This window comes from Sipha flava, unplaced genomic scaffold, assembly GCF_003268045.1.
Source record: "Sipha flava isolate LNK unplaced genomic scaffold, YSA_version1 36_pilon_pilon, whole genome shotgun sequence".
Taxonomy (NCBI): Eukaryota; Metazoa; Arthropoda; class Insecta; order Hemiptera; family Aphididae; genus Sipha; species Sipha flava.
The window spans coordinates 3,948,544-3,965,035 of record NW_020273076.1 but is presented as its reverse complement, the minus strand read 5'-3'; the positions used below and the strand labels follow the sequence as shown (position 1 = coordinate 3,965,035).

At 33.9% G+C, this 16,492-nt stretch overlaps 1 protein-coding gene across 2 annotated transcripts in view; it reads right to left on the bottom strand.

Annotated features, from left to right (window-relative positions):
• Nucleotides 1-630: 630 nt before the first annotated feature.
• The window catches only part of LOC112687878, a 97,422-nt gene continuing 81,560 nt past the window's right edge, over nt 631-16,492 (bottom strand). For both annotated transcript variants that reach the window (XM_025560844.1, XM_025560845.1), the window contains 4 exons: nt 6,529-6,641; nt 3,194-3,407; nt 2,394-2,601; nt 631-1,075 (listed from right to left, as the gene is read on the bottom strand). In XM_025560844.1, coding sequence (XP_025416629.1) covers nt 933-1,075; nt 2,394-2,601; nt 3,194-3,407; nt 6,529-6,641 — 678 coding nt within the window. In that variant the 3' untranslated portion in view covers nt 631-932. The remainder of the gene's footprint in view (nt 1,076-2,393; nt 2,602-3,193; nt 3,408-6,528; nt 6,642-16,492) is intronic.

Below are 16,492 nucleotides of genomic sequence, written 5' to 3'. Positions count from 1 at the left end.
AAAAAATCACAATAACATAACCTCTAAAAGTATGAAAAATATCAACAAAAACGTATCTATACATTTTAATGATTTTCTTCTTCTGTGAACAATTTAAAGATATTTATACATCTTAATTAATAACTATTAATGAATTCATACATTAATAAAAATAAAAATATCTTAAACTAGCTAGACATACAACCTTTTCTTTTAATTTTAATTTTAGTTATAAGAATTATGACAAACACTGAGTAAATACAATTAAATGTATATTAGTAAAAAAAAAAAAAGTAATAATAATAATAATAATAATAACACAAAACCTGGAGGAACGATATTTCAAAAATAAAATGTCAGATTTAAAATCTTGAAACAAATTTATAGGTTTCTTGATTATTTTTGTCAGTTTTTTTTTTTTAAATATTAGAAATTTCTATAGAACTTGAGCCCTGTTAAATGTATTTAAAAAAAGGTATGCAGTACTTATAAGTATCAGTAGAATATTGTTAGCAATACTAAACAGTGCACGAGTAAAAATGTTTAAAAGATAGATTTTTAAAAGTAATGATATTTTTTTCTGAAAACAATTATGAATCATTTTAATACAAAACAAATTAAACATTTAGTTCCTTATTTGTTAATTATAATTGACATGGTATATTATTATGAAGTATGGAAGAATAAAAAAAAGAAGTAGATCCAATTTTAAGCGTACAAACAGAATCTGAAGTATGTTTCTTTATAAAATAGATATTGGCAATTGAAAAAATAATGGTTTAATGACTAAAATTTAACTCAGTTGAGTAATCATATTCAAGAATAACATAATTTTTAAGGTTTAAATCTGTAATTTATGTTATTTAAATTTGTAAATGAATAAAGTTTAAATACATAACAATACTATCATACTCGAACTAACAATATACAAAAGCTTTTTGTTTGTAGTCTACTTATGAGTTACTCTTATGAGTTTTCGATTTATCTTCGTCGTCGCTATCACAATTCAAAGTTATATCTTGAAGTTTTCTTTTTCGTTTCTTCATCACTCTTGCATGCTTCTTTGAAGTCAAGTGAATGTTGTATTGTATATCATCTGAAAGAAAATCAAAACGTATAGAAATCGAAACATCAAGTGTATATTATAGAATTAAACTTTATAAAACCAATTGACTCGGAATCACTCGAACGACGGTATTCATTCGGAAACGTTTGAAATGTAGACCGACAAAAAATATGTGACGCTTTAATCAACTTCATTTCAAGATGAAAAATATTACAAGTAAATATATCCGAGAAAAAAAATTGATTTAATATTCCACTCGGAATCATCTTGAATAAACGTTTGTATCCACAAGCGCAAGAACGTTACGGCTAAAGTAAATAGACAGAAAGCTGTCGACAAGAATTTAACGTATTCGGTTAATGCATTTGTAAGGAAATATAAATATGAAAATATGAATTGCACGTTTAGCAGTCAGTTTTGGGTTTAGGTATCGAGACTGTTCTCCGTGTTATGCGTGCACGGTGAGTATGGATAAAACGGTTTCAGCGTGACGACTGATGGATGAATCATGCGATGGTCAAAAGGCCAAGTGTTGTAACCCACGAAAACGTAATTGCACAAGAGAAACTTTAAACGTGTTATTTACCTACATAACCGTTTTCGATTGTATTTATTTATTCTACGATACCCGGTGAATCGGTTATTTTACGAATCAAAAGTTTATAACGAGGTTGTTTATTACATCGTCACATTTGTTTAGCTTTAATCCCGTTATCGACGAAAACGAGGGTTACGACGACTTGCCTTTCGACCATCGACAATACCGATAGTCGCACAATCATTTATCAAGTACAAGCCTGGATTAAGAAGCGGCCAGAGAAGACCATAGCCCCGGGCCCACAATGGATATCAAACAATAGTGGGCCCTTAGCGGATAATAGGTTTTTTTTTATCGTTTTTTAACGCTTTTTTTTTAGCTCGCATAAAAACATATATAGAACGAGCGATTCTCAAAAAAATTTAAATAGTTTTATGGTTTTGTGTTCAGAGGGTGATGTTTTGGAGGTAATTAATTCCGATGTTATAATTAAATAGTTTACTTCCCAAAAAGCAAGAAAAAAGTATTTATACAAGTAACATTTTTATTTTTTGTACTTAAAAAATCAAGAAATAAATTTATAAATTAGAATATAATTTTTTTTGTCTCTGAAATATATTTATGTGTGGGTCATCAATATTTTGATTATGGTTAAGGGCCTCTAAAATTACTTGGCCCCGGACCCCAAATTATCATAATCCGGGCTTGATCAAGTATATCTATTAAGTGACGACCCCGAAGGATAATTATTTGGTAGATTGTAGATATCGGTATAAGCGAACGGTCCTAACTGGTGTTCGGGACACTTACTGGAAAACAGTCTGGAACAATCGTTGCAGTAATAATCTCCATACACGGGCAAGGCAACGTTCTTCTGCTCGGTAATTTCCATTGGCTTCAACGTGCTCTCCGTGCGAGGCTTTCGGCCCAACACGACTTTGGCCAGATCCACTGCCTGGTCGGTCAACCGTTGCCAGTCCGCGAGGTCAGTGCAGTCCAGTCGGTACACCGAGACAGCCTGCGGAAACGACAAGGGTTTAACACGGTTTCGGAATGTCTTCCACCGGACATGCGTACGAAGATTTCGCGACGCGGACGCGGTTAGTAAACGTCAAACTTATAATACGATCAACATAAACATGTCGACATAAGTATTCGGTCGGCGGGAGAAAAATTGATCGAATAGCAAACAAGTGTGTATACTTTAACGTTTTCATTTTTTTTTCGTTTTTCAATTAATTCTTGCGTTCAGCACATGCGCAAACAACACAATTCGTGTACGATTTAACGATCTACATGAAAAATTACGATTTATTTTGAAATCGAAATCGCAATCAATACAAAGACTATGAGATACTTTAAACACGCCAATATCAAACGATTTGAATTTATTTAATTTAAAAGCCTCTACGGTAATCGAGATTGTAAAAATATAATATAAACGTGTGTAAAATATAACTGACCTAACAATTTGCGCACGTTTAAAAAAAAAAAAAAAAACATGCACCCCGAAGAGAGGGAGATTTATTGGTAAGCCACGTTTTGTGACATTTATGAAACCCACATCCCCATCTGTAACCGTTTGATGCGGAAAGCGTCTGGTCTGTCACCTGTTTGTCACCGGATTTGAGAAAACGGTTGTTTATCCATCGCATCTGACGCCTCGCGTATTTTTTGGTCACGTACTTCATGGCGGTTAGAGCGTCTTCCAGGGCCTTGCGACCCTTCTCCGTGCGACGACTGTCCTCCGACAGCTCCAGGTACTGCTGGAACTGTTTCACGCCGATGCACTGTAGCACGCCTTTCGTAAAGTCCAAACGAAAACTACACAAAGGCACGATAAATCATAAGACCAACAGTAAATAAATAATGAATAAAAACTACGGTCACGTTGTGTACTCGACACTCATTACCGGGACGTTATGGATAATGTGTCGGGAAAATGTGCAATAATGTTTCTAAAATGAAAAATAGAACCGATAATAATAATAATAATTGCTAAAAACCTGTTTTGCGCCACGAGCGGAATACGAATATGTACCGTATATACATAATTTACTGTAAATAAAAAAAAGTTTTCTCTGCGTACACAACACGTATAAGTACACCAGCTGCTGCCACCACCACTGCTGTGTATGAGCACACGTACTTGCCGCGATACATAATGGATATATCCAATAAATCGCTTTTTTAAAACACTTATTGTAATATATATATACACGGGTACCAATATAATATTTGTTATGTTATTTATTTTTTATACTTTGTGCTATGACAGTAGAACTATTTATTTGACTTATTGTATGTGTATTTCTGACGACGAGAACATGAAAATCCATCATTTCACCTGAAGGGTTTTACCGCTATTACGGCGTAATAACTCACAAATGTAATAATTAATTTTACAGTCAAATCCGTACAGTGTCGTGGTGTTCGGAAATAATAAATCGTGCATCGAATGGTTTTCGTTTCTGAATAAGTTACACATAATCAGAAGAATGTACTATTACTATACTCATTTGAAAAATGAATAATAACAAAACGCACGGACTTTGAATTGCAGATGATAAAAATAATCTGTATGGAAAATCAAATATATCGAATGAAAAAAAAAAATATCCTAATCAAATATAAGAATTTAACTGTAAGGGAGGACCACAAATATTTGTTCATAAAATTATTCATACAATAAGTCATAAGAAATGGGATTTTTTCCCCTAGAATATCTGAAGTCATCAGAAAATCATTAAAATTAGTAACCACTAGTACTGATAACCTCAACAACCTTTACCTATAATCATTCACTAATTTTTCGATTCCGCTCATAGGTTGCGCCCTTGTATTTTTATCTAACCAAATTCTAGTCACGAGAAATTACTTGAAGCTGGAGAAATTAATTGGACAACCTTTTGTACAGATGTTCTAGTTTTCTTAACTGAACTCACAAACAGAATAACTGACTTCGCTGTTTCAAATTACACGGTTAGTGCACGACCCCACGGTTCTCAGTTCAACCAAGGGATGGACACAACACGGCGGCAACGAAATCAGCGGCCATTTTAATTGAGGTACTTTTGTTATCAAATTATAATCAGTACTGGGTACCAATAAGTTTTTACTTGTAGATCGTTTTTTAGATAGTATGCCTACTATAATACAGGTCCATGTGCAGGATTTCAGAATGGGAAGCGTTTAAAAAAAAAAATGTATAAAATAGATTCATCGATGATTAAATAGTATTATACAGGTATTTATATAAATTTTTTAAGCATATTAAAAACGTTAATATCGATATAATACTATAAAATGCAAATAATTGTTGTAGTAAATTTACAAATACAATTTTAATACATTTACAAAAACACAATTTATATTTTTTTGGTAATGATGGGAGGTTGGGGGTTAACCCATGGTCATACCATAGTATAAGACTTATAAGCCCCCCAAATCTCAAACTCTTATTGCACCTTATACCTTGAAAAATAATACTACTATTAGTAACATTTGAAAATGCGCAGTAGCTTATAAAGAATATTACTACCGTTTCATGATGGAATAAAATGTTACTAACTTCCTACTGTATCTCAAATAAAATGGCTGACTGATTTCATTATTGTCCTATGCTGCTCATGTAATTTGTTATCAGTGTTCATTCTGTTTTATTCTGTGGTTCAACAGTCACTGTTTCCTGTTTCCCCGCAAATCAGCTGGAAACGATTTGAAATCAAAGTCCAACCATAAATGGAAAAATTGTTATGGGAATTTGTAACATAAGAACGATAAAAATCACCTCGCGCGTTCGAGCGATCGAAGCCGTTACTATACAGTTTTTGGTACGTACCCCATGCCCCGGTGAACAGTGTTTACATGGTCGGACACGTGTATAAGCAAATACGAGTATAAAAGGAGTCTTAAAATAACGATCGCGTAGACATAACATCGTGTTTGTCCATATCGTTAATGTAAGAGTAAAAGATTCAATGTAAGTAAGATAATAAAGTAAGATAAAGTATGATAAAATAATAAATCTTCTCGGGCATAAGCATCCAGTTTCACGCAATTGATTAAAGGGTTTTCAATTTTGACCACACGCACACACACGCGCGCACATACAAAAGTTTTAAATACACGTACGATTTAGGCGTTGTTGAAGCACGACAAGCGTGAAATTTCGTATTTAATATGTTAGCTTGGTACGAAACAATATTTTTGCATGGCAAATTATCGATTCACGGTTTTTATTTTAATTTAAGTGAATTTTAAAACTAGTCAATGGCGTATTTTCAAATGTTTTATGGGAGAGTGAGGGTTAAATTAAAATAAGACTAATTTAGTCTTAATTATTATTAACAACCACATTATATAAATTAATGTTCTCTTTCTCTGAAACTTCATAGCAAGTCATTTATGATTTTGTACCTTTTTTCTTCTGGAGGGGGGCAGAATCGAAATCCAGGAACTTTCCCTGCCCATGAAAATTTGTCACTGGTTATTATTATCGTTATTAATATTTGGTGGCACGTAGAAAACACGTCGTTTCAGTGGTAAAATAACTTGCCACCCAAATTTCTATATCATGTTTGAGTCTTGGCGTTATTCACAAGGTCATTTAAGAATGCATTTTCTTGATTATTCTTCAACAAGAAATATTCGTTTTTACTATCGAACTTATGAGTTTATTTATTACCCTGAGAAAATATATAATACGACATTCATGATTGGTTTTAATGGAAGTTTTTCCTGTTGTATATTTGCGGCGAAACACAACAATAACGCCGTATAATCGTAAATCTAACCCAACGAAGAGCGTTAATATATTCGGCGGTAAACTGTAAGTTTCGAGTTGTCGGACACAAAAGACTTATGCATGTTGTGCAACTATATCGTGTACACATCTTACGAACACATTCAATAGTTGTTCACTACGTACGACGGATCGACTTACTGTTTCGTACCAGTTGATTTAACCAGTTGGTTTTTGAACTCACAAAGTTCGCCGACCAGTCCTCTCTTAACCATTTCGTCCGTGCGTTTTTCCAAACGATTGTTTAAAACGTCCTGGAAAAAAAATGTGTTCTACTATAAATACATAATGCACAAATAGGTTATTCGACAAGGATCACGAGTATCGGGGGAGGGGGGAGGTCACAGAAGAAAAAAAATACGAGATTTTTGTACGCGAGACTTTTCTCTCTTCGCGCAGACACAATCATTATTATCACCGACCTCCGGAGTCATTGAACCAGTTATTATATTATTTCCTATACAAAAACATACACACATACACCCACCACCACCACCACCACCACCGTAAATGATTAACTGCCCCGGCAACTAAAGCCCGGCGTTTGCATTATTCATTTGGAGCACATACTTTCACGGTTAATCCGCTCGTTATCTACTTATTATATACGGAAACGGACGGCGTGCTTTCACTGTAAACAAGTATATATAAAGTGCACGGCGGCGAACGCGATATTCCGTAGAGGTAGGTACGAGATGTTTTATTACTTTATACATTATACAGCATGTCTACACGCGTGTAATAACCGTACGAGGACTTAAAGTCCGACCACGAACACATTTTGTCCAAAGGAAATTTCCTCGGATAAGTTTGATTTCCGCCACGTCGGACGAGGAAGAAACAAACGATATTTGATGTACACGTATAACGAATTACGAATTACCTATCATCCTGAAATGTCGGTAGATGTTTTTTAATTGTCTGTATCGTCTCAGAAACCGGGATCGGGCAAAACATATTGTAAAGAAATAATTTTTTTATATCTGTAACCAATACAAATGTACGTACATACACGGTATGCGTGTTGTACATAGAGGAAAAAATTATGATCCAACATCAATTATAGTTTAACGTTTGGACAATAAGCCCCCGTCGAGTCAACACGTTTTCAATGCGAATAAACAAACGAACCCGGTGTCGAACAAACATTTATTTTAAAATCAAAATCGAACGTGTATATTGTTCACATCACTATTATTTTCCGAGAAGAATAACACGCTCTGACGAGGCCAAAACGACGGATCGCAAACACTCATGGTGCGTGTATATCACATCAATTGTTCGCACGTTATACGACTTAATTGACATCGGACAGTATGTCTATGGGCGCGAATACGATTTTTTTTTTTTTAACAACTAATTTTATTCGTGTACGTGCAAATTTACTTTCGTCGCTTTGCGTCGTCGTCGTTTAGCTTTTACCGGTGTTGACTAAATATATACCGCGGAATAATAATATGTATACTTAAGTCATAACGATTCGTCATCTCAAAACGGGTTTTCTATTATATGTGTAATACAATTGTAACCGAACATCATTAGGTTCATTAATTAATAGCGGGCTAGTCGAATGGGTGCTACGGAAAGCATTTTCATTCGTATTGAACACGGACGTTATGTTTTTCGTCTTTTACCTATTTACTCTCGGTTAAATGAATGAGTGCCTGCAATCACAAATACAAATGACCGGAAATTTTATTAAAAATAAAAAAAGTGTCTTTACGGTAAGAGATAAATATTTTAGTTAGAGGACCTTATACTGAAATGGGATTTTCGAGAAATCTAAGGTAGTATCAACATACACAGTTCCAGAATTTTTTACCAGGACGGTAAGCGCATGCGTAATATGATTTACTTTCTTTTTTTTTTTTTTAATGGCAATAACCATTTTTTTCGAGTAGATTATTTTTTTAAACAATTTTCTGAATTATTGAAAAACTTGATTAAACTGGTTTTAACGAAATTTTAATTATGTTTAATACCTGAAATCGAAATATCATCTCCGATATCTTCAACTACCGGTTCGTTGGCAGATACGATAGACAAGACCGACCAGAGGGTCGGTTCATATACCAAAGTATAAACGAGTGCAACGCATATAGCTGATGAGAATTATATCGATATTCTACAAACGAATGTGAAATATGCTATACTAGATGAAAATATAACCAACACGGGCCGTAACAGAGTCGTACGCGACCGGAAAGTTCGAAAACCCTTCAGCATCGAAAACGATGAACGTGGCGGAAAGAGCGTCACGACAACATTCGAACGGAAAATACGACAAAAACACGCGTTAAATCTAGAAGGAGTAGAAAAAAAACACGAATCACACACACATCGACCGCCGCCGTGGTCGTTTTCGCGCGCACAAAGTCCTGTTAAAGAGTTACTAAACATTGGAAACCTTCCGAGAACCGTATACTCGGGTCGTAAACGTAAACGAAGGGAGAACGATAAATTCCACTAGGTTGATATCCTGCGGAACACCGGGTGCAAACGGTTGGTGGTGCGTGCGCGCTTTTTTCCCGCGGGGTCGTGGGGCGCGTAGGCGACGTGCGTGCGCGCGTGCATGACTCATCGGTGCGGCGGCAGCGGACCCCGTCTGTCCATATCGAGCGAAGCACGTCGCCGCCGTCGCATACTTTCACCGCGCACCGACACACAGAACGTTGTCGCCAAGCGTTTCAGTCGCAGCCGACGGACAACTTAACGACCGACGAAACGAACACGACGATGTATGTGGCGCTCGTCATCCCTTTTTACATTTTCATCGTTTCATGGGCGTATTTTATTAGGGGGGGGGGGGCAAGGGGCGAGCCCCCCCCCCCCTCCGAATCCGTATTCAAGGAATTGACTATATGTAAGACACACATTTCAATGTGTTTTCAATGTGCATCGTTTTACAACGAAATGAAATCACGCGTGGCTATGAATATTAAATTGGGCTTTTTGTCGGGTCCACACTTGGTAAAAAATCAAATAAAACACAAGCGTAACAGACAGGTGTTAAAAAAGAACTACACAAAAGTCGATTCTAAGTGGATCCAGCGTTAGATTAAAAAAACAAAAACCACAAATATTATGGATTCGCATGATTTAAATATTACCAAATATTTTACTTGTAAATGTCGAGTCTGAATTAAAAAAAAAATTCGAATCGCCCCTCCCTAGAAGTGTGTCTAAATACGCCCCTGTATCGTTTGAATATTTCAAGTTCTCCGTGGTGCAACGGTAAAATCGGAGGGATTCGAAATCTCGTTCCGTGGAAACACGTCCTACGTGCACTTGTGCAGATTTACACTACATATCCTTTCCTACGGCAGACGATTATGATTAGTTTTTTTCGCAACAAATCAAAGTTTTAATTTTTTTCACGTAAAAACATGTCTCCGCGTCATACCGCGTATACAAAAGTCGCCCAACCCCCCAACGACGGTGACATAACATTTAGATGCGTTGCGAATCGTCCTACTGGCGTCATACGTTTGCGCAGAAGCAGTCCGCCGAGATCCTCATGGAAAGATAATGCTCGCAAAACAGCTTATTCTTCTGAATAATTCTTCTTCGGTGCATTTCGAGTACTTTCAATAACAATTTTAGCATTTTAGCCATCACGACGAACAACTGTAAAACCCACAAGCGTGATTCAGCGACATATGTATCCGTTTCACATTTTTTCGTATAAAAAACAAAAACCTACTGGCCATATGGTGGTACGCTCAGTTACTAATAAACAAACTATTTTTGATCGATTAAATAAATTGTACGGGACGTAAACCAACACATTGCACACTTTTTCACTACATCGTAAACAGCGGTCCGATCGTAACGGTATATTGTTGTTTTACTGATTGTAGTCATCATCATAATACATGTTATAATAATTTTATCAAACATTTCACGTTAAAAAACTGTTTAGCTCTTGTTTATGAAATAAAACGAAAATTGCCCTATCCCGTGGTTGTTTTGTACAGCATAATTTCTGGACGATTCGGACATTCGCATCTCAAAGGAAATGTTATCATTTGTTAATTGAAAAACGCTTTAGAGTGCTTCGCGCTGGAAATCCATTTCTAATGGCAACCACCCAAACGTCGGGGAGTTCTAAAAGAGTGGCGGCGTCAGAGGCGATAGAGGAGCGCATCCAATGGAATTTCGGTCGGTTTTATTGTCGGACGATGACGTTGTTGACGATAAAATTACAGCGTGCACTAGTCATTAAAATATTCTGCGCGCGCCACGAGATTTTCGCACGATTCCATTTATAACCATATTTTGATATTAATTACGCGTTCCTGCGACGTATTCGGCGTATTGGGACGCATTATTATTATTATTTTTTTTTTTAAATGTCGTTGAAATAACTCGTTTCCCTACTTGAATTCTATCGTGGAATATATTGTGCGTGCGCACGAAAAACTTTACGGGAAACGATTCTATCTCACGTATTAACATTGTAGTTACACGATACACGCTCGTTTCGTATAATCGAAATCTACGTCTCAAATGAACACATTGTATAGGGTGGTGACACGTTTTTTGGGCCGGACAGCGGAAAAATGTGAACAATTCTAGATAACCGTAACTGTTTTCCGACCGGGTTTCGTTTTACTCTGACCGAGAGAGTTGATTATTACTGGTTAAGCGCGCGATTTACCGAACAACTTTTCGGATTTTTCTTATCGGAATCGAATATAATACTATAATATGACCGCACACTTATTGTTTTGTAACCTAACTGAAAGTTGATAGCACATGCTGTACGTACACGAAAGATAAGTCCGTGGCACCACGTTTTAAACTTTATCGCGGTACGTAAGGTATACGTCATTTTATTTTTATTTTTTTAATTATTGTAATCTGAACAACACACGTTAGGTCAAAATGTCAGTTGCGAGCATATTGTTTCGTGAAAAAAACAAATTCCAACCGAATTGAATAATCAATTTATAGTAACGAACAAAAAATTACTGGTCGATATTCGACCAGTATTATATATATATATATATGGTAACGTATATACGTATACATTAATAAGCACTAGGTGTGTACGCATTCAATATACGTAAAAAAAAAAAAAATAATAGCGATTCAAAGTCCGAAAAAATTAATCCAAAAAGAACGACTAATATTAGACGTCTAGCTTTCGTGTATTGCCAAAGATAACGTGAATAATGTTTTCTAAATGAAAATATTTATTTCAAACAATATTACTCTTTCAAGTATGATGAGATACCGTTTGTCCCGCGCCTCAAGCATCACATTTTCAGCATAGTGGTACGAGAAATAACCTAAAATATTTTTTTCTCGTAACTTAAAATTATTTTAATTAGTGACTAATGATTTTGTATTGCTTTTATTTCCGTATATAATTTATATATGTATGGACTATATCATAACATATGGATAGATAATATCGCATAGTTTCATTTGGTTCAAGTTAAATCATTTTATCTATGGTAGTTCATGAGTTATGACATAAAATTCGAGAGAACAAATTTTAACCTACTGTGCAGCAATTGTGAGTACAATGTGTGCCATACTTAATTATACTACCAATAAAGTGTTTCAAAAAAGAAATTTATAAATATATATACGTAATATTTTGTATAAAATTATAATTTTTTTATTAAAAATTATATGTCACTTTAAAAATAATAATACTATTATATTTTATCATGTACCTATTTTGAATATATTTTGTAAATTTAATTTTAAAAATAAGTTATAGATATTGCTTTAATTTTACTCTACAACACTATAATATTCAACCCTTTCCCCTCACGAAATATCAGAAAAAATATATAAAAATATTAACAAAGTTAATAGTTATTTCAAAGTTTCCTTCGCGACTTGCAAATAATATATACATATATTAATATATTCGAATGATCTTATACACAAAAAAAAAAAACACCCAACTAAATCATCAACGGAGACGGTAATTTGTTAAGTAAATATTCGACCTGAAGAAATTTGGAGGCATTATTTTAATAAAATGGCGATTTGTGCCGGTGGAAACATGTCTTGCTATGGCAACATAGAATGAAACAGACATCGGTGAACGGCTTAGACAAAGAAGGGAAGAGTTCGGGTTGAGCGTTCCGTCACGTTTTCCGCCGATCGTTTCGTGACTAGGATACGAGGTGTTTTATCAACGTAAGCTGCTGCTGCTGTCACGGTCGTTCCGAGAGCCAAAAGCGCACCTACTGTAACTATACATACGAACACAAAAATAGACATATACGTATGTATATATATATATACATACGCGCACACATGTACTTTATATAATAATATTATAATATAACTCTCGGACGTTGCTCTCGGGGTGGTAGTCATTCGAGATTCGTCACGGGCAGTTTCATAAATATTATATTCATACGTATACGTATGTATACGTTGGGTCTTTCGTGGGGCAACAAAAATACCACTAACCACCGTCCTAGCCAAGCGATCGACTCGAAACGTCGGAAAGTTTAAACCCTACAACACGCCGACCGTCCACTTTGATGTTCGATGTCTGTCGTGGCTGGATAACATTTTATATGCATATGTATGATTGTGCGTATGTATATTGTGGTGTGGATGTATGTGAGTGGTACGTGGACCCTCTTCTCGGATTTCATTCACATTTCAAGCCATGTCAAAACAGTCATAATAATTTTATTTTGTTTTTATGAATCGTTTAAATAACTTCTTCCCATGTTATTTGTACACACGGTACACACACACGCGCACTCACAACATATACGTACATACATACGTACGACCATGGTTAGGTTTTAAAACAAATTAACAGCGTCAGGAGTGATGCAACGCCCGTAGGGACTGGCTAGTGTATATTATATTCGTGTTACGAGATTACACACACACACATATATATATATATATAATATATAAGTAAAAATCGACCACTGACGGTATATACCGCGAATTCGAACGCAATTATATATACTCTAACAAGGAAAAGTTTTCGAAACAACATAATTAATTAAACAGCGTTACCTATCTATAGTTAAATAATCTGCAACTGAACTGAACTATCTATTTATAATACGCTTTTTTATTTATTTTTTATTCATATGTCTTTTGATTTGATTTCTACTTATGTACACCGAATAAGTTGTTTTTTATTATGTAGCATTAAGCAATACATATAACAATAAATCCCGGTCACAGAAATATTTTTACTATAATTATCTCAACAAATAATCCAACATAGAATATATCATTTATTTTTTATATAAATAATACTGTTTTTCCGTCTATACATTAATTATATCGATTGTTGCAATTATTGTGCACGAATTTTATTGAGCGAATCCTGCTAAAGAAGAATCAATTACTACGTTACTGTGGTATTGATTTTTAAAAATACCGAATGAATAAAATGATTAATAGTAAGAAGTTAAATTACAACTTTTATTGTCCTTCATACGTGTACAATAGTTTATAAGTAAAATGAAAAGAAAGTGTGTTCGAGTACTATATTACTATTAATATATATATATATTAGTAAAACTTTAATACTAGTTTAAATCTCAAACAATTATTATACGGAACACAAAACAGTTATAATAATATGATATTAAGATATGATTGGAGATTGTAAAAGCCATACGCTGTACATTCTGCGTGTTCTGGTATTCATATGTCCTCCGAATACAAAACTATCGCACTTCGCAAAAAAAAAAAAATAGATAAAATAATTGGGTTATGATTTTTTTTCACAATAAACAGAATATATGCTCTTGATCGATGATCCAATATTTAAAAAAAATAAATATTTTAATTGATTAATACAAATCTGCTCGGCGAGTCAAAGGTTAAGAAGGACTACGTGCAGAAAAATGTATACCTTTATTTACAACGAATTGTACATGGATAAGAAAAAATGAAAATACGATAATAGTAATGGTACTGTGAATGAATTATAGCCCAGTACTATTTAAAGAGAACGTAATTTAGTGATTTTTTTTCACTCCTTGCACAAAGCACTATAATGTCGATAACAAAATATTATAATAATAATAATAATTAAAAGATAACTGTGTCTGGTGATTATTCTGCGAGTTGGAAAAATTAAACGATTCAACTACGTCTTGTTCTTAAACATACTAGTATACAATTTGAAACGACTTCCGATATTATGAGTACCTACACAAAACATCGACATTTAATACCTGTGTCAAATACGGAATAAGCTAATTATTTTATTTAACGACTAAGCATATTATTTTACCATAAAAATTTACCAGAATTAACACAGATTGTAGATCAAATGAATTAATTTCACTACTGGACACACGTTATGTATATTGTGCGAGAAATAGTATAAATATAATTTCAGGCAGTTAACCACTCGCTGCGTATAATTGGCATCGAGTGAATGCAACATCAATTTTTTGGGGTTATATACGCAGTCATGATGACACTAGGAATTCAATACTCATTTATAACTTATCAGAATAATAATATAATCTTGTACATCTTAAACATCTTATTTCATCACGATAAATCTACACAACTACACGATATTTTAAATTTCCGAATTCCTCGGCTGATAAGGCTTAAGTTAATAAGCTAAACAAATTGTGATAAAAAGATACTTAAAATTGTAACATAAATTTAGAGCATTCAGTGTCGTCATATTATTAATTATCCTCTGGGCTTCGGGTGAGAAACATCGAATTCGTTTTTATTAACATTATACGAATTAAATTAACTCTAATCAAATGTAGTGTATTCAATTTGTTATATTTACCTATAATCCAAACTATGAACGGAAAAAAAGGAGATTACCGCATTGATAATGTTGTATACATTATTACTGCAGCAGTGGACATCGTAATGTCGAGTAATTAGTTAATGATGGTTAATATTATTACAGGCGGATGAAAATTAAATCATAATTATTTATTATTTTATTATACTTATTTTCTAAATTAGAAATTAAGAAGAAGAAAATCATTTACAAGGAAGAACTGTCAAGTGGCGAAAGTAGCAACCGGTTTAACAGTTTTGTATTGGTATAATTATAATAATAAACGATTGAGTAATAAACCATTTGTATAAATATATAAATGATAAGTGTGTTAAAACGTAGGTAATTGAAATTTTAAATTACAGTCCATTCCAATTAAGTAAATTGTGTGACTTTAAAGAAAACGCCCACGCGCACACAAAAGAAAAAAAAATACACACACAATTTGCTATTCCTCAGACAAGTTCCAGTTTGGTGTGTTTTGCGGAGACGCCTGAGATATAAACCGCATAAAATGCAGTTGTTGCAGGCTCTCCATGACAGCGTGATGGAAAGAAGGCTTGAGTTTTGCACATCTGTTTTTTGTGAAGGGTGAAGAAGTAGAACAGTTTTCCTATCGTATCATTTTCATTTTAAATATTATACCTTAAACTTAATATAATCGATACATCGATCATTTGTAAATATTATACATAAAACTTAATGTAATTGACTAATTAGTAAAACTTGTTCTAACCTGATTATTTAAATTTTGCAAGAAATATAATTTTATGAAATCAGATGAATCAGTTTGAAACACACTGTACAAACAAGTCGGATATTCTATAAAATATACATTATCAGTTATATACAACTATTATAAATATCAAAAACAATAAGTATTATTATAATCAATTTATTAGCACTTAGAACGCACGATGAAAGCTCAAATTGTATTGTTGAGAATTTTTATTATATTTCATGAACTTTGTTTTCCGTATGAATATCACTATATGATTATTTTTGTGACACACATGCACCGTTTTCGAAAACACGAAAATCATGTTGGTATTTAATAGAGCAGAAAAGGAAATATATATATTTTTTTCTTTTTTAGAGACTTATTTTTGTTGAAATGCAACGGTAAGAGCTTTTGGAGGGAACAAAAACTTCACAACATACCGTATAACCAGGGACGACTCCAGGGTCTGCGAGATCCAGGACAATACACTATTACGAGGTCCTAAATCAAAATTATTTCAATCTTTATCATAGGAGTAATTATGAAAAAAATGTTCTTAATTTTTTTAAACCGAAAGTTTCCAAAAGATTTTGATAGTCAATGTTGTTAGATAT